Below are 21,355 nucleotides of genomic sequence, written 5' to 3'. Positions count from 1 at the left end.
CACTATAAAAAGTGACAAGTCCTGAACTTAATTTAAACTATTTCACTTCCCCAGTCAAAAAGTACTCATATACTAATATCCAAACCATATTTCATTGTCACGGTGTTTATGGTATACCTGAACTACATACAATGATACAGTAAACATTAGTTTACAACATCAACGAGTTTCTCACATTTTTGGATGACTGAACTCATCCTTTCTTACAAACATTGAATAAGTATGCTGATAAGATGCTTCGTTTACTTTTTTTGCTGAAAATTCCTATTTTCCTGTGTATTTACTGGTGCAAGTTCATTCGCCTGAATCTCAATCCAAACCAACTGATGGTTTGGTTAAAAAGATGTTTGAAGGCTTCCCTGTATGTTTGATCCAGCCAAGCATAAATGATTGGATTGCAGAGACTGTTGAATAGTGGAAGTGTGTTCGCTGTATAAAGAATTATGTTGACCCAAATGTAGTACTTTGGTTTCTTATACCACTCTATCTCATCTGGATAATCTCCGAACATCCAGTAGTAGAGAAGAATAAACCAAGGACTCCAGCAAAGTATAAATACTCCCATGATGATCACCAACATTCGAATCACTTTCATATCTTGTCGTAGAGAAGCGGTTCGCTGGTCAATGGATGCCTGTCCCAGTTCACCATTTCGCAACATTTTTTGTCGCTTATGTGCAACAAGAAAGATTAGAACGTACATAACCGATATGACTAGGGTAGGTAAAAGGAACACAATTATAAACAAAGTGAAGTAGAAATCGCTGAAATCCGCTTCACGACAACGACCCAAGTTACCTGTTCCTAGAACTCCAGTACTCCCGGAACGAGGTGTTGCAGAGTAAGTGGCAAAGGCAGTTGAGATAAAAACAATGATGAAAATTACTTTTAGCGACACGGAACTCGTCATTAAGGACTTGTACAGAAGTGGTTTGCTGATTTTGAGATATCGGTCGAAACTGATGAATGTCAGTGTGTAAATGGATGTTGTTAAGGCGAAGGTATCTATCCACACCATAAAACGACAGAGATGATTCGACAATTCATATGATAACTTATAGTTGAGAAGGATCCGGAGTTGATATGCCTTCAATGGTGCCACAAATATACCAACCAAAAGATCAGCGGAAGCGAGGCAAGCGATGAAATATTTGTTTGCTTGATGAAGACTCTTCTCTCTCCATGTTGCAACCAAAACCAACGTATTTCCCAGAATGATACAGATGATGACGAGAGTCAATATAACTCTCATGGATAATACCAGTCGATCCATGAATACTTCGATTTTTGTCCAGTCGATGCTCGTCGAATTACTCCTTTCTGTTTGATTTGTGTAGTTACATGCTGCACAGGTGATGTTTGCCAACGTCATTGCAATATCTGACCCTACATGAGAGATAGAATCGAAAGATTCACAAAGCTATCTGTAATCTAAGCCAGACAATAAATATCACTGTTCACTCATTTGATCGATCGACACATAAATGAGTATCTATGCGTTATCGCTGTCGTTCCATTGTATCTTTATAATTAACGTGACCCAGTTGCCCTCTCATGCAACCTAGTGCCCAGGGTACATCCCATGGCCGCGAGTTTTGTCGGGATTAATGACTTCGACATTTAATGACTACGAATAACTACTATCTGAATGGCTACGAATCGTCTGAATTAATAACCTTGTGTATACTTTAAGCCTCGAAATTCCCATTCCACAGCTGTCAGATGCGTATGATAAGCTGTCAAAAGGTTGCAGAATGCGTGTTCAGACAAAATAGAACTTTTTGAAGTTGTTCAATAGTTAATAACGATACAGAAACGCACAATTGTGAACCAGTGATTAGATTTTCGGGTTGAAACTTCATAAAAACAAATTTCTGCGATTGTATATGATGCATTGACAGCATTGCTATATAGAGTAAAACTTAATAAGTTAACGCTCAGAAATAATGAGACGAACTTAATTATGCTTGTGTTATGAGTATATGTTTTGGTAAAACAAGCCCCGTTGAATCGTAATAAGATCATTATAGCCTTTCGAGACAGAGACTTACTTAGCAAATAACTTCTAAGACATTTTTTTAAATTTAAGCTTCATTGATGAAAAATATTTGCGCAATGAGGAAAGATTTTGTGCAAAGATAAAATGGGATATAGATTTATCAATATACCATTTATTATTTAGACATACACTATACTATATATACACGCACGTTATTGCAAGTATGGATATACCAAAATTAATGTGTAGGTATACGTTTAAACTTAGGTTACAGGGGAACGGACTCTTTTAAAGTGGGCTATACTATAAAGTCTAGATACTTCTTAAATATTTCATAGTATTACATTTCTTTCTCTGTTAAGATAGATACACGATTCCTCATGCAGAAACTCATTGCTGAGAACTAATGTTTTAATAAAGATCTCAATCAACTCCGTATGCATTGATGACACATTATCAATCTTTTTTACACCTGTTTCTTTGCTGAATGTAAACTCTACTTCTCAAGCCGGCCTTTCTTTTAATTAAAATCAGAAAAGACTTTACTTTTTAGTCTATTTGCCCTTTACTGCATTCATGGTGATGTGTAGGCCAGGTATAAGTTGATATCTTAAACTGATTTCGCAGAATTGGGTGAAGATTGGTCCATTAGCTATTTATTCGGACGTCTTTCTTGTAAAGAGTCGAAGGGTTAACTAACTGCTAACATGCAATGCTTCATTAAACATTTTTTTCTTAAAGTTTAAAATTTTACATTTAACATATTCCTGTATATTAATTAACAGTGCAAGTTCCCTCGCCTGAATCTTGATCCAAACCAACTGATGGTTTGATGAAAAAGTTTTTTAAAGGCTTCCCTGTATGTTTGGTCCAGCCAGGCATAAATGATTGGATTGCAGAGACTGTTGAATAGTGGAAGTGTGTTTGCTACGAAAATAATTATGATGTCCCAAAAGTAAGAGTTTGGATTTTTGTACCACTCATTCAAATTTGAATAATCTCCGAAAATCGAGTAGTAGACCAGAATGAACCAAGGACTCCAGCAAAGCATAAATACTCCCATTATGATCACCAATAACCGAATCACTTTCATATCTTGACGGTGAACAGCAGTTTGCTGGTTTAGGTCAATGGATGCCTGTCCCAGTTCGCCATTTCGCAACATCTTTTGTCGCTTACGTGCAACACGAAAGATTAGAACGTACATAACCAATATGACTAGGGTAGGTAAAAGGAACACAATTATAAACAAAGTGAGGTAGAAATTCATTGGATCATCAGCTTCACGGCAACGGCCCCAGCTCCCTGTTTCCAGAACTCCCCCGCTATCGGAAAGAGGGGATGCGGAGTAACTAGCAAAGGCAGTTGAGATTAAAACAATGACAAAAATTACTTTGAGCGATATGGAACTCGTCATTAGGTATTTGTACTGAAGTGGTCTGCTGATTTTGAGATATCGGTCAAAACTGATGAATGTCAGTGTGTAAATGGATGTTGTTAAGGCAAAGGTATCTATCCACACCAAAAAACGACACAAGTGAATGGACATCCTATCTAACAATTTATAGTCGAGAAGAAACCGGAGGTTATACACCTGCATTGGTGCTAAAAACAAACCAACCAAAAGGTCAGCGACAGCGAGACAAGCGATAAAATACTTGTTTGGTTGATGAAGACTTCTTTCTCTCCATGTTGCAACCAAAACCAACGTATTTCCCACAATAATACAGATGATAATGAGAATCAATATAATTCTCATAGATAATACCAGTCGCTCCATGAATACTTCGATTTTTGTCCAGTCGATGGTCGTCGAATTACTCCTTTCTGTTTGATTTGTGTAGTTACATCCTGCACAGGTGATGTTTGCCAACGTCATTTCAATACCTGACCCTACATGAAAGATGAATATTGTTCAACAGAATCAGAATAGACGTTTCCCTTTTAGCTTCTAGCGCGCAATACGGTACGGTAGTTGATTATCAAGGCCGATTTAAGTTGTGATTTCGCCATGTTCAGGAGTAGTTTAGTTTAAAAAAGAAGCAAAAAGAATTGGCTAAGTTTTCGTACAAACAAAATCGTTTCTAAGCAGAGAGATATTGCAACCCATAGTTGTTTGATAATCAACAACCGTCAGGCATTGCACGCTTGAACGTTTAAAGGGGGAAGGTCTATTAGATACAAAAATCTATCTCATGTCGTTGCTTCCTCGCTTTGGTAAATTCACACATGATAACCAATAAAGAAATATGCGTTAACGTTGTAGAATTTTCATTATACCGCGTCGGTGAACCAGTAGCTTTCTTAATAACTCAACCTCTGCTCAAACAGAATAGCTATTTCCTGTCATCTTTCGGCGAATATAGAAATATACTGCATATAATGTCGCCTATCCACCTTACTCCTAGAATCTGGGAGGCCTCAAGAATTATATGAATATACTGATACTATAGGGAGAGAAATAATTATTAAAGCTGCATTGCCTAACCTTAATCAGTAATACTGCAAACGATTTTTAAGTAAATTCCCTTTTTTGTGCTCTTCGGTAGTAATAAGATTTCCTTAGACGAATCCCTGTTTCATGTTTTGACGAGTTTGTAAGTGTTTGTTAAAAGAAGGTTTTCGAAAATAGGGCCCACTTTTAATTTAGAATAAATTTGCCATGTTTCAACGCGCAACAAATCTTCATTATTTCACAGCATATCCTACCTGAGTCGGCTTCTCCTGGTTTGCAGTCTTGCAGTAAGGTTCGAGGCTTCAATGTTATATTTTAATTTGGCGTTGTCGTTTATATAATGAAATATTCACAAAGACACCTTTATATTAAACAGAACAAACCATGCCAAAGTTTTCGAAAAAATGTCTGTTCAATGAGGTTTATACACTTGTCAAAATTCAGGATCGTGCTGCTGTAAAGATAGAATACTTATTTCATCAAAGTCTTTTTCCTCGCTTTTCGCTAAGGTGCAAAATTCTTCATAAACTCGTTGATGATTATTATTGTGTTTTAATAAATATTTAATCAACTCTGTATGCCTTCATGACACGTTACTAGTCTATATTTACACCTGTTTCCTTGCGGAAAGTGAAACTCTACATCTTTAATTTTTCTTTAATTAAAGTCGGAAAAGACTGCCACAGGGCCGTGATGAAGCACGCGTCAACCAGCTCTTCGGGCATGGCCTACCAAATCCATCATATATAGTCATTCGGCGATCCTCTCTAGTTACAAAGTGCTGTTTCATAACGTTAGCATTATTTTAGAGTTTTATATATAGGTACATGTCTGTTTATTTCGGTATTTATGAATACTTTTCCCTATTTGACCCTTTAAGCTGACTTCTTTTTATATAATTATGCTGAGAGTGATATTCGTCTATTATTAATACTGAAAACGTGATAAGATTCCTTATTTAGTATTTTTCTTGAATATTTACACTAAATCCTGCATATTTACTGGTGCAAATTAATTCTTTCGTCCGAATCTCGATCCAAACCAACTAATGGTTTGATGAAAAAGATGTTTGAAAGCTTCTCTGTATGTTTGATCCAGCCAAGCATAAATGATTGGATTGCAGAGACTGTTGAATAGAGGAGGTGTGTTTACGGCTTGAAGAATTATGTTGACCTCATACCAGCGGCTAGGATTTTCAATCCATTCACTCGAATTTGAATGGTCAGCGAACACCCAGTTTGTGACAGAAATGAACCAAGGACTCCAACAAAGTAGAAATACTCCCATGATGATCACCAACATTCGAATCACTTTCATATCTTGTCGAAGGGTACTACTGGCTGTTCGCTGTTGCAGGTTAATGTTTGTTTGACCCATGTCGCCATTTCGCAACATTTTTTGTCGCTTATGTGCAACACGAAAGATTAGAGCGTACATAATCGATATGACTAGGGTAGGCAGAAGGAACATACTTACGATCAAAACAAGGTAGAAATATTTGGAATCCATGGTAAAACAAGGACCAACGCTCCCGGTAGCCAGAATTCCTGCGCTTTTAGAAAGAGGAGTCGCAGAGTAAGTGGCAAAGGCAGTTGAAATAAGAACAATGGCAAAAACGATTTTCTTTGCTCTAGAGTTCGTCATCAGGTACATGTACTTAAGCGGTTTGCTGATTTTGAGATATCGGTCAAAACTGATGAATGTCAGTGTGTAAATGGATGTCGTTAAGCCAAATGTATCTATCCAAACCACAAAACGACAGAGGTGAATGGGCATTTTATATTGCAATTTATAACTGAGATCTTGATTGATCGGAAGTTGATACAACTTCAGTGGAGCTAAAAACAAACCAACCAAAAGATCAGCGACAGCCAGACAAGCGATGAAATGTTTATTTGGTCGATGAAGACTTCTTTCTCTCCAGGTCGCAATCAACACCAGCATATTTCCCACGATCGTGAAAATGATGATAAAAATCAATATAATTTTCATTGATAATCCAAGTCGCTCCATAAGTACTTTGTATTTAGCACAATCGATGTTTCTCGAATTATTCTTTTCTGTTCGATTTGTGTAATTGCATCCCGGAACGAACGACATTGCAATACCTGCCTCTATAGGTAAAGAATGATATAGTTTCACTGACAGATTCAATGGACCGGCAGAACAGATATTGTTTATACAAAGGGCTACAGCTACCTGCGCCTGTCTATATACTGTAAGCCAGGCAATGTACGTACGTCATTCACTTTTGTAAATCATCACCTGGTCTTCAATCATTCCTGGTCTCCGATCCAAGATAGCTGATGTGACAGAATATAGTTTTCTGCGTCTGTGGGATCAACGATAACCGATTTTAACAAATTAGCGCCAGGAGTAAGCTCTTATCGCTTCTCAAATGCAGAAACTCAGAAATACGAGTGCAATATTCAGTAGTCAATTCTAGATCTTATTTGGTTGTGAAAGTAGAGAAGACCACAGTCAAAAGTATATAGATCAGTGTCAAATTCATGTTGTCAGCAAGTCATAAAGTCTGAAACTCACCCGCATCTACAATGCAATCAAGTCATAAGGTAATCAGGTTTTTTTTTATTTTTTTAACTTTTGAACTACAATCGCCGTGTAAAACAAGTCTCATTGCATCGAGAGAGGATCAATTGCATTCCCCAAAACAGTTTTCTTTTTGATACTCATATATTGATTATATTTTGTATATTTTATCGTCAATATTTCAACACTGTAAATTTGAAAGTTCCGATTGTAATCTATTAAAAAATTTTCATTAAAGTAATAAAAAAAAGTTATTAATTAAATACATGTTAATATCTACTTTGTCGACAAAATGTCGAAGCTTCAATAAAAATTTACAAACTCTAGGTAATTGCGTTTTACTCTGGCTTACGGCGTTTTTTGCTAAGCGTTTTTTTGCAAAAACGTGAGCAAGATGAAAAAAAAGAACTAGCTGTGATGATTAAAGGCATATAACCTAACCATAGGACATTTTTATACCCAACCATTCCGTGCGGTAGTTTCCGGAATTGTGACAATTTTTACGCTTCAGCTTTCTTAGTATCTACTTTTGAGCCGAAGAACACGGTAGTTGATTAACGACGTCAGATATTCTCAAGTTTCAACGTATTGTTTAAAATGAAATTCTCCAAATACGTTATACCAGAAAAATGCCATGTCACTATTTATGAAATATTTATACATAAATATATAGGGTATATCCTACCTATGTTGGCTTTTCTTCAGTTTGGCTACAGTTTGATGTCTTTATACTTATAGTCCTCTTTCTTCAATAGAGGTTTTTTTACTATTATGAAGTCAAAAAGAAAAATTATTAAAGGGCGCTGCTGCAAAGTATCTTTGTGTATTTTTACTTAAGACGCCCCTCTTTAACGTTTAATAAATATTTTAATTTACTTGCATGAGACGTTTTAATCTGTTTTTGCACCTGCTCCGCAAAACTCTACCTGCTCTGCTCTTTTTTATTTAACTCGGAAAAGATCCCTCCTTTTGGAATGTGGCGAAGCATTTTGGTTCGCGACACAATCGTGGCTTCCTGACAAATCCAACATGGCTACACTTGTAGCTACACTCGGCGCGTGTTGTCCTGGCTAAGGGAGTTGGATTTCCATATGCAACGCATTATAAATTAGCGGCTAATTTTTCTAGCGTAAATTCAAAAGTTGACCCAGGTAATAAATTGTTATGTAGTCGCCAAAAAGAAGAAAATCTCACAATCCCGGAACAACTCGTCTATCAAATGAACCCCCAAAGTATGAGAACGATTGCGGTGGTTAAGGCCGATTTCCACTTACAGCGAAATCGTTCGCCAGTGAAATATTTGCATGTTTTCTTTTGAATTTTAACAGGATAAATAAATTAGTTCGACTTGACTGCTGTCAATTCAAAAGAAAATACGCAAATATTTCGCTAGCGAACGATTTCGCTGTAAGTGGAAATCCGCCTTTAAACTAAATTAGATGAAACGTATGTCAAAATGATAAACAAGCAGTTTCTTGCGTTTAACCTGATGGGAAGCTTCTTTTCGCTTCTTCTCGTAGCCTTCAATATAACTGAAATACCGTTGCAAGTTCCTTCACCTGATTCTCGATCTAAACCAACTAACGGTTTGACGAAACAGATGTTTGAAGGCTTCCCTGTACTTTTGGTCTAGCCAAGCATAAATGATTGGATTGCAGAGACTGTTGAATAGCGGGAGCGTATTTGCTGCTTGATAAATTATGTTGCCCCAGTAGATGTCGCTCATATTCTTGTACCATTTATTTAAATTCAAAAGATCACCAAACAACAAGTAGGAGATCAAAACAAACCAAGGACTCCAGCAAAGTATAAATACTCCCATAATGATCACCAACATTCGAATCACTTTCATATCTTGTCGAAGAGTGGCAGTTTGCTCGTTAAGGTTAGTCGAGGTTTGGCCCAGTTCGCCATTTTGCCACCTTTTTTGTCGCCTGTGTGCCACAAGAAAAATCAAAGCATACATAATTGATATAACGAGGATAGGTAGAAGAAACACACTTATGAACAAAAGGAGGTAGTATTCTCTAGGATCGGCTTGAAGACACGGCCCGTTTCCTGTGATCAGAATTCCGCTGCTACCCGATTGAGGTGTTGCGGAGTAAGTGGCAAAGGCAGTTGAAATGAAAATAATGATGAAAATTACTTTCGTCGCAATGGAACTTGTCATCAAGGATTTATACTGCAGCGGTTTGCTGATTTTAAGATATCGGTCGAAACTGATGAATGTCAGTGTATAAATGGATGTCGTTAAGGCGAAGGTATCTATCCACACCATGAAACGACAAAGGTGAATCGACATTTTTGATCGCGATACGTTATCATGACGCATTTGATACACCTTCAGTGGTGCTAACACTAAACCAACCAAAAGATCAGCGACAGCCAAACAAGCGATGAAATATTTATTTGGTTGATGAAGACTTCTTTCTTTCCAGGTCGCAATCAAAACCATAGTATTTCCCAGAATAGTTGAAATAATGATAAAAGTCAATAAAATTTTCATTGATATCTCCAGTCGCTCAAAAAATAGCCCGATCTTCGTCCAGTCGATGTTTGTCGAATTATTCTTTTCTTTTTGATATGTGAAATTACATCCTAGAGTGCTTCTTGTTTGATTACATCCCACCGTTGTAATGTTTACCAAAGCCATTGCAAACCTGCCCCTAGGTCAAAATGAATATAGTGAAACGGACTCCATAAGCAAAATTCTATATGCATATATGATTATTTATGGTATCAAGTTTATGTTGCCCATTTGGTGAAATCCAAGTACTTATGCTCGCTAGCTCACCTTAGCAACTGATCTGTATATAAAGTGGTAGTTTACGGTAACGAGAAATATAATCTCTCGTTCTTATCTGTCTTCATCAGGGATGAAGACACTAGACTGGAATGTTGCAATTGAACCGTTGGCTCGTTGTGTGGTGATTGCTTTTATGATCTCGGTATACGAGAATAGGTCCTAGGAATTTGTGTTCCTCAACAAAGGGTCTGCGTGCGAGGTCGATTTCACAGGGGTATATAAAATTATTTCTACAGTTAATTAATAGAATATACATGGTTTGGAGAGTATTTTCACTAAAGTTGTAATTACATAAAAATAATAAACTCCTTTCAAAGCGGACGAAAGTATAAATAACGACTGGTGTTTTATAAAGTACAACTATTCGCGGTAAATACACACGGTTTACCCCCAAAAAAGTGCCTACTATTAAAATCACATTTCTTGCTGCGAACCTTTGTAGTTATATACTTTTAGAAAACTTTAAGAGCTTCAATAACAAACATCACCACGAAAATGTCAAATCACAAATTCGTCTCACCGCGCCAATACGAGTGCGAACGGTGCAAATGACTACAGGACGGCGGATATTAATTTTGATGTTAAGGAAAGGGGATTGTTTATTTGTGTGATCTTTTTTGCTTTTTTCGCATTGCTTTATTATTTAGCCGAAGTTATAATAATTCCGCCATTCACTCAAGTTAAATACCCAGATGTCACAACCCACGTTCAAAACACAGCCTGCATGCATATCAGTCCACAGAATATTTTACCTTTGGATTCGCTTTTTCGATCTTCAATTTTCCTGTAGTTTGATCGTTTTTGATCGGTGTTACGTATATATTATTTAAAAAGCAGTTTAAATTTGATTTCATCGACGTGTACTGCTCAGTATAAATTTTTATTTACCTTTTATGCTCCCGAGACGTTTTAATCTATTTTTACTTAAGATCTTCAATTTTAAAGTAGTGTGATCGTTTTTGATCGGTGTTACGTATATATTATTTAAAAAGCAGTTTAAATTTGATTTCATCGACATGCACTGCTCAGTATAAATTTTTATTTACCTTTTATGCCTCCGGAGACGTTTTAATTAATCTATTTTCACCTGTCTCTTGCCGTGAAACTGTTTCACTATATTTGGATATTAATTTATTAAACTGGGGAACAACATTATACCAAGGACCGTAGCGCTGAGTAACTTGTCACAAGGCGAGGTATATTATTATATAAATGACCATTATTATTTTATAATATTTTATATTATTAATTAAATATAAAATTATTTATATATATTTTTTTCATATTATTTTAGGTTTTAGGTTGACGTAATATTTTCTAAATTTTTAAACTGCTCCCGGAGAGGTCTTCCTAAAGATGCATAAAATCTTCTTAATTCCCATCAACGTAAAGCTCTAATATTTATTTCTATCGAGCAAAATTCCGCGATTTTAGGCAGTTGTTATACCACATTTGAAGCGAAGTTGTTTGAAGACGCTGCCACGCGGGCCCACGCTGCTCCCTAGGGGGTTACGTGCAGGGACTATCAATGTATACCTTTCAAATACTTTGCCTTATATAGGTGAGTTAGTATTATCTTTAAGTAAATTCGCAAAATCTTTGGTTATCTAAGATTATATTTAAGTAAATTTGCAACTTGCGAGTCAATCTCAATATCTCGAGGAAAAAATGGTGAGTGCATGTTTACACAAAAAATGAGATGAAACCGATGATGTAGAATATACTTGTTTTCCCAAAATTAAAACTCCCTGATTTATTGATACATAATTATTGTATTACTTTTTATATTGGACATTTTTATCCGAAAAAGTTGTTGTAAACTATATATTATTTTCTATTACGTTTACGCGTAGCAAAGTGTTTCTAATCGAGTCAATCTCGACATCAACATCCACACAATAGTTCATTGAACGAGGTCCTTTTCAACAGCAAAAAAGTCGTATTCTTCATCAGTCAATTTTCATTTTCTTCAAGTTTCCTCATCCCCATTCACGATTCAAAATGACAGATGATTTGCTGGAACATGTGTTTGAAAGCTTCTCTGTATTTTTGATCCAGCCAAGCATAAATTATTGGATTGCAGAGACTGTTGAATAGTGGAAGTGTTTGTGCAACGAAAAAGATTATGTATTTGCGATACAAGTAGCTTAAAGACTTAAAAAAATCACCCCCATTTGGATAGTTTTGGAATATAAAGATCGAAATGAACCAAGGACTCCAGCAAAGTACAAATACCCCAACAATAACCAACAACATCCGAACTACTTTCATATCTTGTCGTAGCGTTGCAGTTTGCTGGTTGCGGTTGTTGGATGCTTGGCCAAGTTCGCCATCCCGCAACATTTTCTGTCGCTTATGTGCAACAAGAAAAATTAGTGCGTACATAGTCGATATGACTACCGTGGGTAGAAGAAACGCAATTATAAACAAAATGTGGTATAAATGGTCCTGTGTATGAGGATTCTTAGAACATGAGCCGACCCCAGTCCCTAGAATTCCTTCGATCCCAGAACCGGGGGTGGCGGAGTAAGTGGCAGAGACAGTTGAAATTAAAACGATGATGCCAATTATTTTCATCGCAATGGAGCTTGTGATTCGTGATTTGTACTGAAGTGGTTTGCTGATTTTGAGATATCGGTCAAAACTGATGAATGTTAGGGTAAAAATGGAGGCTGTTAACGCAAAGATATCTATCCACACCATAAAGCGACAGAGGTGAATAGACATTCCAGATCGCGTTTTATGGTCAAGATAGAGTAGTTGATACAAATTCAATGGTGCCACGAACATGCCAACCAAAAGATCAGCGACGGCCAAACAAGCGATAAGATACTTATTTGATTGGTGAAGACTTCTCTCTCTCCAGGTCGCAATCAAAACCATGGTATTCCCCAGAATGGTGAAGATGATGGTGAAAATGAATATAATTTTCATTGATAACGCAAGCCGCTCTAAAAACACTATGAACTTCGCCCATTCAAGTTCTGTCAAATAACTTTCTCCTGTTCGCTTTGTGTTATTATATCCCATACTAGTAACGTTTCCCAACACCATTTCTTATCTTGAGTCTTGACCCTAAGTCATAAATAAATATTTGCCAAAAATAAAAATTAAAACCAGGATCAATACAGGTCAGGCAAATTAACGTGCCTGAAATAGTTTATCCTTTATCGGCCATTGGTAAAGAAAATACTAAGGTTATTCTGGAAACAATTCAATGCATGTTGCATTTTGCATTATCGATTTTTTCTACAAAACAGTACACATATTAATGTTCTTGTATATTTGCATGGTCACATCATCAATAGCTAAGTAGGCTATGCTTGTAGCTACACCACGTATACAAGTAACCGTTAACCCGGACCAAAAGCTATGCAGTATTAAGGCTCGAAGGCCCGCCTTCATTAATTGCACTGCATGATGAAGGCCCGGGTTAACGGACCGAAAGCTTTGCCAAGGGACCAGTTTATTTGTATTTTTTGCCCCTGGGTACCATCTTGGTCAGTCATGCATGCAAAATTTAACCAATTCCCACCATCGCTTCAGATGGCTTGAAAGCTCTATACCTAGGTCTTATTTATATCTTCACTCGTGCATGCATGTTTACCACGCGAATCTCTCGATGATATTAAAAATCGAATCATACTAGTGCCGTATGATTCACATGCATATACCTTTTCAGTTTGAACAACTGTTTCACCGCTTCCTCGTTATGCTATAGTCCCACTACTTTCCGTATCGCTCAGTAGTACATCATTATGAATGAGTACGTGTGTTGGACAAAAATTCGTTGTTTCTATCGCCGTAAGCTTTACTTTGCTTTGTACTTCGCTCATCGCAGTCGTTCGTGTCTATATTGCATTCATGACGACTATATATATTATATTATATTAATAAACTGTGATTAATAAAGATTTCAATATACTTGTTTCTTCAGTCTCCTAACATATATTTACACCTGCTTCTCTTTATGTGCGGTCTCCCTTCTTAATTAAAAAGTTAAGGTAGTTGAAAAGAATTTGCTCGCACTTCTCGGCAACCACGATAAGGTACATTTCCGATCCTATGTGTACGAGCCCACGCTTCTGTGTCTCTTTTCTCTGGTTCAAGTTTGCAGAAGGGCGGCTATCGTGTCAATTCGTGGCGCGTAATAAAGAATATAGGAAATTTTAAATTTGTAAACTTCAAGACTATATTATTTTCCCATCTTTAATATTTCACATAACTAAACCTTGCATGCAGGTGTATTAAATTTTTCAGTGTCCCTTAATTTCGTTGCGACTTTTCGTTCTGATAAGACGTTTTCATCTTTGAAATACGAGTCGGGGATGTCGCAGCACCGCCACCTCCCGCCCACCCCCGCTTAGTTCATGCTTTAATTTTTATTGTCAAAGATTTGCCGACATCGAGACAGCTAACTGTTAAATGACGAGTACGAAGTTTGCCGTTTGGCGGTTAGCGGTTTGCCGAAATGGGAACAATGCTTCCATTATTCTTTTACACTCACACTTGAACCGTTGAAATTACACTTTGTTCCATTATTTTTTTTAACTTATACTTACACTTGAACAGTTTACAGTGACTTTACACCTTGAAATACGATATGCTCATGTCTAATACTATTTAGGTTCTCTACGCTTGTAAAAAAATGTGAAGTCTACAGTGTTTATGTTTAGAAATCTTGCAAAAACATGCAAAAGTTTGGCAATTTTCACATCATATTTTGATGAGCAGAACAGATGCGTATTGCGAACTTGAATCATTGAAATATTTCATTTTTTACTGAGTTATTTTATCTGCCTCTTCGCGAACGTAATTCTAATGGCTTGATTGTCGCGTTAATGGGATTCTTGTGTCTGGTTGTTGATCAGTATTGTATTCTCGACACATCATTCGGCGAAACAGACGTTTGAAAGCTTCTCTGTACGTTTGGTCCAGCCAGGCATATATTATCGGATTGCACAGGCTGTTAAATAATGGTAAAATGTTTGCTACGAATGTGATTATCATTGTTGAACTGTTCGTCCAATTAATCAGCTTCGGATAGGAAAAATATAATAATAGCAATATAAACCAAGGTCCCCAGCAAAAAATGAAGGCCCCTATGACGAGCATTAACATTCTAATCAGCTTCATATCTTGATGAAAAACAGTATGTTGGTTCTGATTGTTCAAAGATTGTCCCAACTCTCCGTTTCGCAGCATTTTTTGTCGTTTATGGGCAACAAGAAAGATAAGAGCGTACATAGTCAATATTGCAATCGCGGGGAGAAAAAACGCGGTGATTGTCAAAAAGGTGTAGAATTCTCGGATGGTATTAGGATCGGCATCTGAGCAGTCGCCCATGCCGGAAAACAGAATTCCTCCGCTTCCCGAATGAGGAATGGCAGAATAAGTGGCGAGGAAGGTTGAAAGCAAAACAATAATGAAAACTATTTTCAACGATATGGAAGTGGACATTCGTGATTTGTACTGAAGTGGTTTGCTAATTTTAAGATATCGGTCAAAACTGATGAATGTCAGGGTATAAATTGACGTCGTTAACGCAAATGTATCAATCCACACCATGAAACGACACAGATGAACGGAGTTCCGTGATTCTTTCGCATACATTCCATAAAACGTTAATGGCGCTATAAATAAACCGGCCAAGAGATCAGCGACAGCGAGATAAGCAATAAAATATTTGTTCGGTTGATGAAGGCTTCTCTCTTTCCAGGTCGCGACTAAAACCAAAGTGTTTCCAAGAATTGTGAAGATGGCGATAAGAAGGTATAAAATTTTGCCAGTCAATTGAACTATTTCCTCCAGGCCTTTGTCGTTAGTATCGTTTGTCAAATTCCCCATCTTTGTTATGTTTGAGTGACCATATATGATTAGAGTAATATATTTTCCATGTCGTCACAACGTTTGATTCAACCTACAGATAAGATATATAGATATATGTATAGTCTGGTAAACAAAAATGCAGGTTAAACAAATTCTTCTGAAAGCTACGTAAAGCCTATACTTTTACTTCCATTAGCTGTTGGTTGTAACTCGGGCCCCAACTAAAATGGGGCCTTCGCATTGGCTGAGAATCTCCGAATCACACGAGCAGCCGGTACGCTTTCACACCAAAACAAGCATATATAATTAGAGTGAAGACAAATTTAATATGGAATTAATTAATTAAATCTCAAAACACTAATTGGAAAGACATGCAGCGAATTGACTTCAATGGATATGGCCATACTTGAAATGCAACGCGAAGAAGAAATATAAACGTAAGCATGCAGCATCGAGAGGATCTTTCTTTGACATTGTTAATTTGACAAATGCGCGACATACGTTTAGCTTTTTAAATATCACAACATGCAATTTGTTCTTAATTGACAAGTAAAAAAGTTGACCTTGAACACGTTGAAGCATGAATATGCGCCTAAGATGCGAATATATATATATATAAATATATATATATATAGATATTTACATTGTTGTTGTGATATGAACAAGCTGGCTAATTATTCCCAAGGAAATTTAAAAACGCTTTTTCAAGCCTGTCTTAGCTTCAAGCAAGTCAATTATTTCAATTAACCTTCTGTATTATCTTAATTGTTATTAAAATTTTCATCATTCAAAAGCCATGTGTCATATAGATTTCGTAATTCTTTTATGTGATACCGACATCTTGTTCCTATCTCTCCCCATGTTCATTGGTTTGCGCTGTAAATAATAAATATATACCCCATACGTCTACCTTTCTTTCTCGAACTGATGTTGCATATAGGCTAATAAAGGTTGATTATTAGCTTTTAGCTCCATACAGACGAATAATTTGGGAAGAAAGCGACTTTAATATTACAGTGTACAACACGATCAGACATTCCGTTTTTCAATATGTGTACACCTAGAGATATGAGCTATTGAGCTACAGGCAATTTTTAGTGAGTACAGAACTTTAGCCTTTATACATAAGAGCAACAACCAAAATAAATCTTATTAGATAAATTGAATAGTTTTCATCTCTACACTGAAAATGTGACGAAAGTGATTCTGACAAAAGCAAATTAAGAATGCCATGCAAATAATTTGACAATCGCGCAGCTATACCACAAGCTATGGCCGCGCGCGTGACTAGAACTCGATCCTTACTTGCGTGTGTTTCATGAAGCACGATACTCGATATGTATACGTGAAAGTTAAAGGCGGAAATAGGAATAGACCGTGAATACCAGCAGAAACACGAATTCTACCAATCTCACCTCGCGAATTAACCCTTACGTGACGCTAACCTTAACACTGATATTACATTATACGCCTTTCGCAAGACAATTTCTCCATTATATCTCAGCGAATTTTATATTGAAGGTTTCATTGTGCAGTTTTTCATATTTATCCTAAACAAGCAGTTTCAGATGAAGTCCGATGTCCGTCCTTTGCTCTCATGCGTGCAATGGAATAAATAAAGTTCACGCATCCGTTATCTGTGGATGAATTTGTATCGAGCAAAATATATCTTACCTAAACTAGTCCCCTTTAATAATTGTTTCAGTCTTTGGATGTCCTTCAGTCTATCAAAAGTAGTATGGCTTCAGGCATCGGGAACCATTAAAACTGACTTCTGGGCTGAACGGTTTGGACGGAGATCTTGCATCAGTTGAATCTTGTATTGATAAGAATCGAGACAATATTATACTGCGGGTAGTGAGGCCTGAAATGGGCGGACAAAGCGGCGCTGTCTGGCAGGTTTAAAAGTTTGAAAAAAAATGTCAGCTGTCAGTTTTCAGTGGCCTGGATGATATCACGTTTTCGCCGATAATTAGGTCCACAATTAAATTTTGAAAGGAAGTTGAGTCTCAAATCACACACTGAAACTTTTACAATTTCCTTTATAATACAAGTCTACCTTTGAAATTAAAATCAGCCGCATAGCGGCATTTGCTTAAAATACCTCATGGGTATACGAAGCATATCAAATAAGTAAACCCATTAATTAACCTAAAAAAAATTTATCCTCTTTGGGAGTTAAAATGCATTCTAAGCTCTGTAAATGAAAAAGAACAGTTTTATCAAATCGTTTTTCTAGCACACGCGCCACGTTGAATTGATTTAAACACTTTTGCATTAATTAACTACGTCCTGTTGATTGTACACATGGGAATTGTCAAATTCCAGCCATAAGTTCGCGGCTAATTTGAATTTCATAGGTGTCAGTTTTTTTTACTCACCCTGTATAATACATCGTTTTATTTACATTTTACTCTCTGTTATATTTTATTTTGAAAGTCCATTTGTTGGACAATTGAATCAGTTTTAATTTTAAATATTCAAAAATCGACGCACTATACCAAACAAAAGAGTTTTCAAACTGCGGCCTTTTGAGTTTTTCCATATGTGGACAGTAGCGTAGCCAACCTGTCGATTTGTCCCGCTATGCTAATATTTTAGTGTTCACTGACTGTGAAAACAATAGTTTTCCAAAGACATGAATAATTATAATAACTCGAAATTTACATAGCGGGACAAAATCGTCAGGCTGGCTACGCCACTGTATGTGGGTAAAAGATAATAACACACTATGGCACTTTAAGATTAACGTTTACGGCGAACCGCCAAATTTGGTAGTTGCCAAATTTACATCTCTTTAAAGTAGCATTGCAAGTTGCAAGAAAAATTGCACCGTGTGACACGGCCTTAACAAGTTTGCCGCTTCCGGTAAGCGATCTGCCGCGTTAAGTGAATAGAGAGTTTTTATCATGATATCGTAGTTCGATAGTCGCTTATTAAAATGGAGGTTCTTTTCAACCAATGAGTTTGGGGGGGAAGGTACCGGTCAAGGGACATCTGCTGGGTTTCTGTGTTTTATATGTTCATTTTCAGTGGACTAACGCGGCGAGAGTACGGAATTGATACTCGGTTTGAAGTTTTGAAACAGTCCACTGATGAACTGACGTTGTTTAAAGTTAGTCAACTTATTCGAGACGGGCCGGTTGTTCAAAGCTAGGTCAGCGCTATAACCCTGGGTTAAATTTTAAACCAATGTTTTAGTTTATGTGAACCACTGTTCGTTTTAAAATTTGGAAAATATCACTTCTGCTTTATCGGTCCAGAAAATATTGTAAAAGACTGCAATTTAATTAATTTAATTAATTAATTAATTTGTAATTATAGTCATGCATTAATTAAGTATTTATAAATATATAGTATATATAAAAGAACATTTCTTATGTTCCATGGATATTCAAAAGTCAACTACAAATTCATGTTTGCCCTTAATAGTGCAAATCTGTTTGGAAAAACCGCTTCAATCATATAACATCACGGTACTGTTACTGTGGCCGAAATAGCTTTTCTTGCTGAGACCTACTTCTAAACACAAAGTTTAAATTACTAATTGCGTCTTTTTTACCTCGGTACAGTGATATTTTTTGCAATATTCTTTCTATATACAGTCTGCCTTTCAACGGCCTATGTACAGTCAATCCTCAATCACACAGTCTGAAACCATTGTTTACTGAAGAACTAAGTGCACTTCATCACGACATTGTATTGTTAGTGTTTGCCATTCAACTCACTTTGACCGACGTGTGATTTTCTTAACCAAACGTTTGAAAGCTTCTGTGTATTTTTGGTCCAAACAAGCATAAATAATTGGATTGCATAAACTGTTAAACAGTGGCAGTGTTCTGACTACAAGAGAAAGGATGTCGACTCGGTACCAATAGCTTTCCGAATCGCTCTCCCAATTGATAAAATCTGGAGAATAATACCACAAAAATATCCAAACAATCCAAGGGGCCCAACAAATTATAAAAACACCTACAACAACAAACAACGTTTTTATAGCTTTCAAATCCTGACGTAAAGCTGTCCGTTTACTTTGGCTGTTCAATGTTTGACCAAATTCGCCATTCAAGAGCATTTTGTTTCGCCTATGGGTGACAAGAAATATAAATACATACATAACCAGAATTATTGTAGCTGGTAAAATAAACGCGGTTATCGACAAAAAGGTTTCGAAAACCTTTCCTTCATCGTCTTCCTTCTCCGGACAACCACCGCTGCTGGTTTCCAAAAGCCCTTGGCTTCCTGAGTATGGTGTAGCACCGAAAGTGGCAATAACGGCTGAGATGAAATAAATGATGAAAATTAACCTAAATGTTTTGGACGTTGTCATTTGTATTTTGTACTGAAATGGCTTGCTGATTTTGAGATATCGGTCGAAACTTATGGCCGTCAGGGTGTAAATAGATGTTGTTAATGCAAAGGTGTCTATCCACACTGCAAAACGACAAAGATGAACAGGCATGTCGACTGGTTCTGGTTGCTTAAAAAGAAGAAGAGAATAGTAATTCAGCGGTGCGACAAATATGCCAACCAAAATATCAGCGACAGCCAGAGAGGCGATGAAATATTTGCTTGGTTGATGAAGACTTCTTTCCATCCAGGTCAAAACCAATACCACGGTATTTCCAAGAACTGCCAATATGGCGATGAAAATAAGTAGAATCTCTTCAGATAAGGAAATCTTAGCTTCAAATTCCTCCATGAAGGACGTTCCTGAGCAGCTTTCCTCTGTGGTGCTTGGCAACAACATTACCGAAAACTTTCCAATCAGTCCTGCGTAATGAACATAAACAAAACCCGTGTTGTTGAATTTAAATTTATAAAGTGGTGGACAAAAAAAGGCACCTTCTTAAATGGAACTTTATCACATTTATATCCCATACATCTACGAAGGCAGTGAGATTCACTGAATTACTTTACGTAATTATTGATAAAAACATGCAATGCGCAACATTTTGCTATTACGTACAAATCTCTACTGAGATCATGTACTACAATAACGCACATTTAATGACTCAAAGAAGAGCACGTTCGCTTGGAAAAAGGGTCACATTTTGGAATTTTCAAAAAAATGGGGGGGGGCACCGTGCCCCAGTGCGTCCCGGTTTCGCGGCCCTTGCCCTTGCAGTATATATAGTTCAAATTATCGCATCAGTCAGCCAAAATGCTCGATCTGCCCCAGCTTGCGCTCATAAATCTCGCTAAACGTATCCACTCCTTTAATTCTGATATCAGCCATACATCGCATGTTTAACTCCGGTTGGGAAAAAGTTCCTCCGCGTATTAGACTTCTAGTAGCGAGCTTAAGATTTACCAAATCTACGACGGGGACGTTAGTCACGTAACATAAAAACTGACACTATATACTGTATAGCGTTACGAAACCAGTACTAATTTGTTTTACACACGGCTCTGACTTTGTTTGTTTATCAAAAAGTGTCTATAATTTCCATCCCTGTTGGAAAACTGTTGAAATTAGAGCAGAATTACTTGACGTCCAGCCCGGTACGTATATGTACGATATGTATGATACGTATTGTCTTTGATCACTGACAAATAAAGTGCTTTATTAAAAATTATTTATTCACTGACCAGCAATTAATCAATCAACATGTGACATGTGAGAACTACGCTTAAATATCCTTTCGTATTTGTCACTTACTTTTTTTTTCTTTTTTTTTTCTCAATTTGCCCTGTTACTCTTTCTATTGATCTT

At 36.8% G+C, this 21,355-nt stretch overlaps 6 protein-coding genes across 6 annotated transcripts; all 6 read right to left on the bottom strand.

Moving 5' to 3' along the window:
* Window positions 1-1,337: 1,337 nt before the first annotated feature.
* LOC114522397 (D(1C) dopamine receptor-like) lies at window positions 1,338-3,758 on the bottom strand. The gene is made up of 3 exons (XM_028543067.1): window positions 3,559-3,758; window positions 2,977-3,351; window positions 1,338-1,386 (listed from the first exon to the last, which is right to left on the bottom strand). Exons 1-3 carry the CDS (start codon window positions 3,756-3,758, stop codon window positions 1,338-1,340), a joined length of 624 nt encoding a protein of 207 aa, XP_028398868.1.
* A 1,707-nt stretch (window positions 3,759-5,465) lies between these two features.
* On the bottom strand, window positions 5,466-6,398 carry LOC114522396 (octopamine receptor beta-2R-like). Its single transcript, XM_028543066.1, has one exon. It carries the CDS (start codon window positions 6,396-6,398, stop codon window positions 5,466-5,468), a length of 933 nt encoding a protein of 310 aa, XP_028398867.1.
* A 2,161-nt stretch (window positions 6,399-8,559) lies between these two features.
* On the bottom strand, window positions 8,560-9,657 carry LOC114522395 (trace amine-associated receptor 3-like). The gene has a single exon (XM_028543065.1). The coding sequence runs from the start codon at window positions 9,655-9,657 to the stop codon at window positions 8,560-8,562; it is 1,098 nt and encodes a 365-aa protein (XP_028398866.1).
* Window positions 9,658-11,879: 2,222 nt separating this feature from the next.
* On the bottom strand, window positions 11,880-12,537 carry LOC114522394 (trace amine-associated receptor 7b-like). The gene is made up of 3 exons (XM_028543064.1): window positions 12,292-12,537; window positions 11,979-12,162; window positions 11,880-11,896 (listed from the first exon to the last, which is right to left on the bottom strand). The coding sequence occupies exons 1-3, from the start codon at window positions 12,535-12,537 to the stop codon at window positions 11,880-11,882; spliced, it is 447 nt and encodes a 148-aa protein (XP_028398865.1).
* A 1,840-nt stretch (window positions 12,538-14,377) lies between these two features.
* On the bottom strand, window positions 14,378-15,708 carry LOC114522244 (octopamine receptor Oamb-like). The gene has a single exon (XM_028542887.1). It carries the CDS (start codon window positions 15,655-15,657, stop codon window positions 14,629-14,631), a length of 1,029 nt encoding a protein of 342 aa, XP_028398688.1. The 5' UTR covers window positions 15,658-15,708; the 3' UTR covers window positions 14,378-14,628.
* A 3,655-nt stretch (window positions 15,709-19,363) lies between these two features.
* On the bottom strand, window positions 19,364-20,389 carry LOC114522393 (adenosine receptor A2b-like). The gene has a single exon (XM_028543062.1). The coding sequence runs from the start codon at window positions 20,387-20,389 to the stop codon at window positions 19,364-19,366; it is 1,026 nt and encodes a 341-aa protein (XP_028398863.1).
* Window positions 20,390-21,355: the final 966 nt, after the last annotated feature.

This window comes from Dendronephthya gigantea, unplaced genomic scaffold (genome assembly GCF_004324835.1).
Source record: "Dendronephthya gigantea isolate DGI-Jeju-01 unplaced genomic scaffold, DenGig_1.0 000022F, whole genome shotgun sequence".
NCBI lineage: Eukaryota > Metazoa > Cnidaria > Anthozoa > Malacalcyonacea > Nephtheidae > Dendronephthya > Dendronephthya gigantea.
Note: the sequence above shows the minus strand (reverse complement) of the source record. Positions and strands in the feature narration are given on the sequence as shown.

Coding starts and splice junctions, on each gene's coding strand:
- LOC114522397 (XM_028543067.1), bottom strand. CDS start 3,758: ATGAGAATTATATTGATTCTCATTATCATCTGTATTATTGTGGGAAAT. Junction 3,352..3,558: donor TTTCTTCTCGACTATAAATT/GTTAGATAGGAT, acceptor TGCCTTTGCTAG/TTACTCCGCATCCCCTCTTT. Junction 1,387..2,976: donor TATTCAAATTTGAATGAGTG/GTACAAAAATCC, acceptor TCTCTCATGTAG/GGTCAGATATTGCAATGACG.
- LOC114522396 (XM_028543066.1), bottom strand. CDS start 6,398: ATGCTGGTGTTGATTGCGACCTGGAGAGAAAGAAGTCTTCATCGACCA.
- LOC114522395 (XM_028543065.1), bottom strand. CDS start 9,657: ATGGCTTTGGTAAACATTACAACGGTGGGATGTAATCAAACAAGAAGC.
- LOC114522394 (XM_028543064.1), bottom strand. CDS start 12,537: ATGTCTATTCACCTCTGTCGCTTTATGGTGTGGATAGATATCTTTGCG. Junction 12,163..12,291: donor AAGGAATTCTAGGGACTGGG/GTCGGCTCATGT, acceptor GTTGCACATAAG/CGACAGAAAATGTTGCGGGA.
- LOC114522244 (XM_028542887.1), bottom strand. CDS start 15,657: ATGGGGAATTTGACAAACGATACTAACGACAAAGGCCTGGAGGAAATA.
- LOC114522393 (XM_028543062.1), bottom strand. CDS start 20,389: ATGTTGTTGCCAAGCACCACAGAGGAAAGCTGCTCAGGAACGTCCTTC.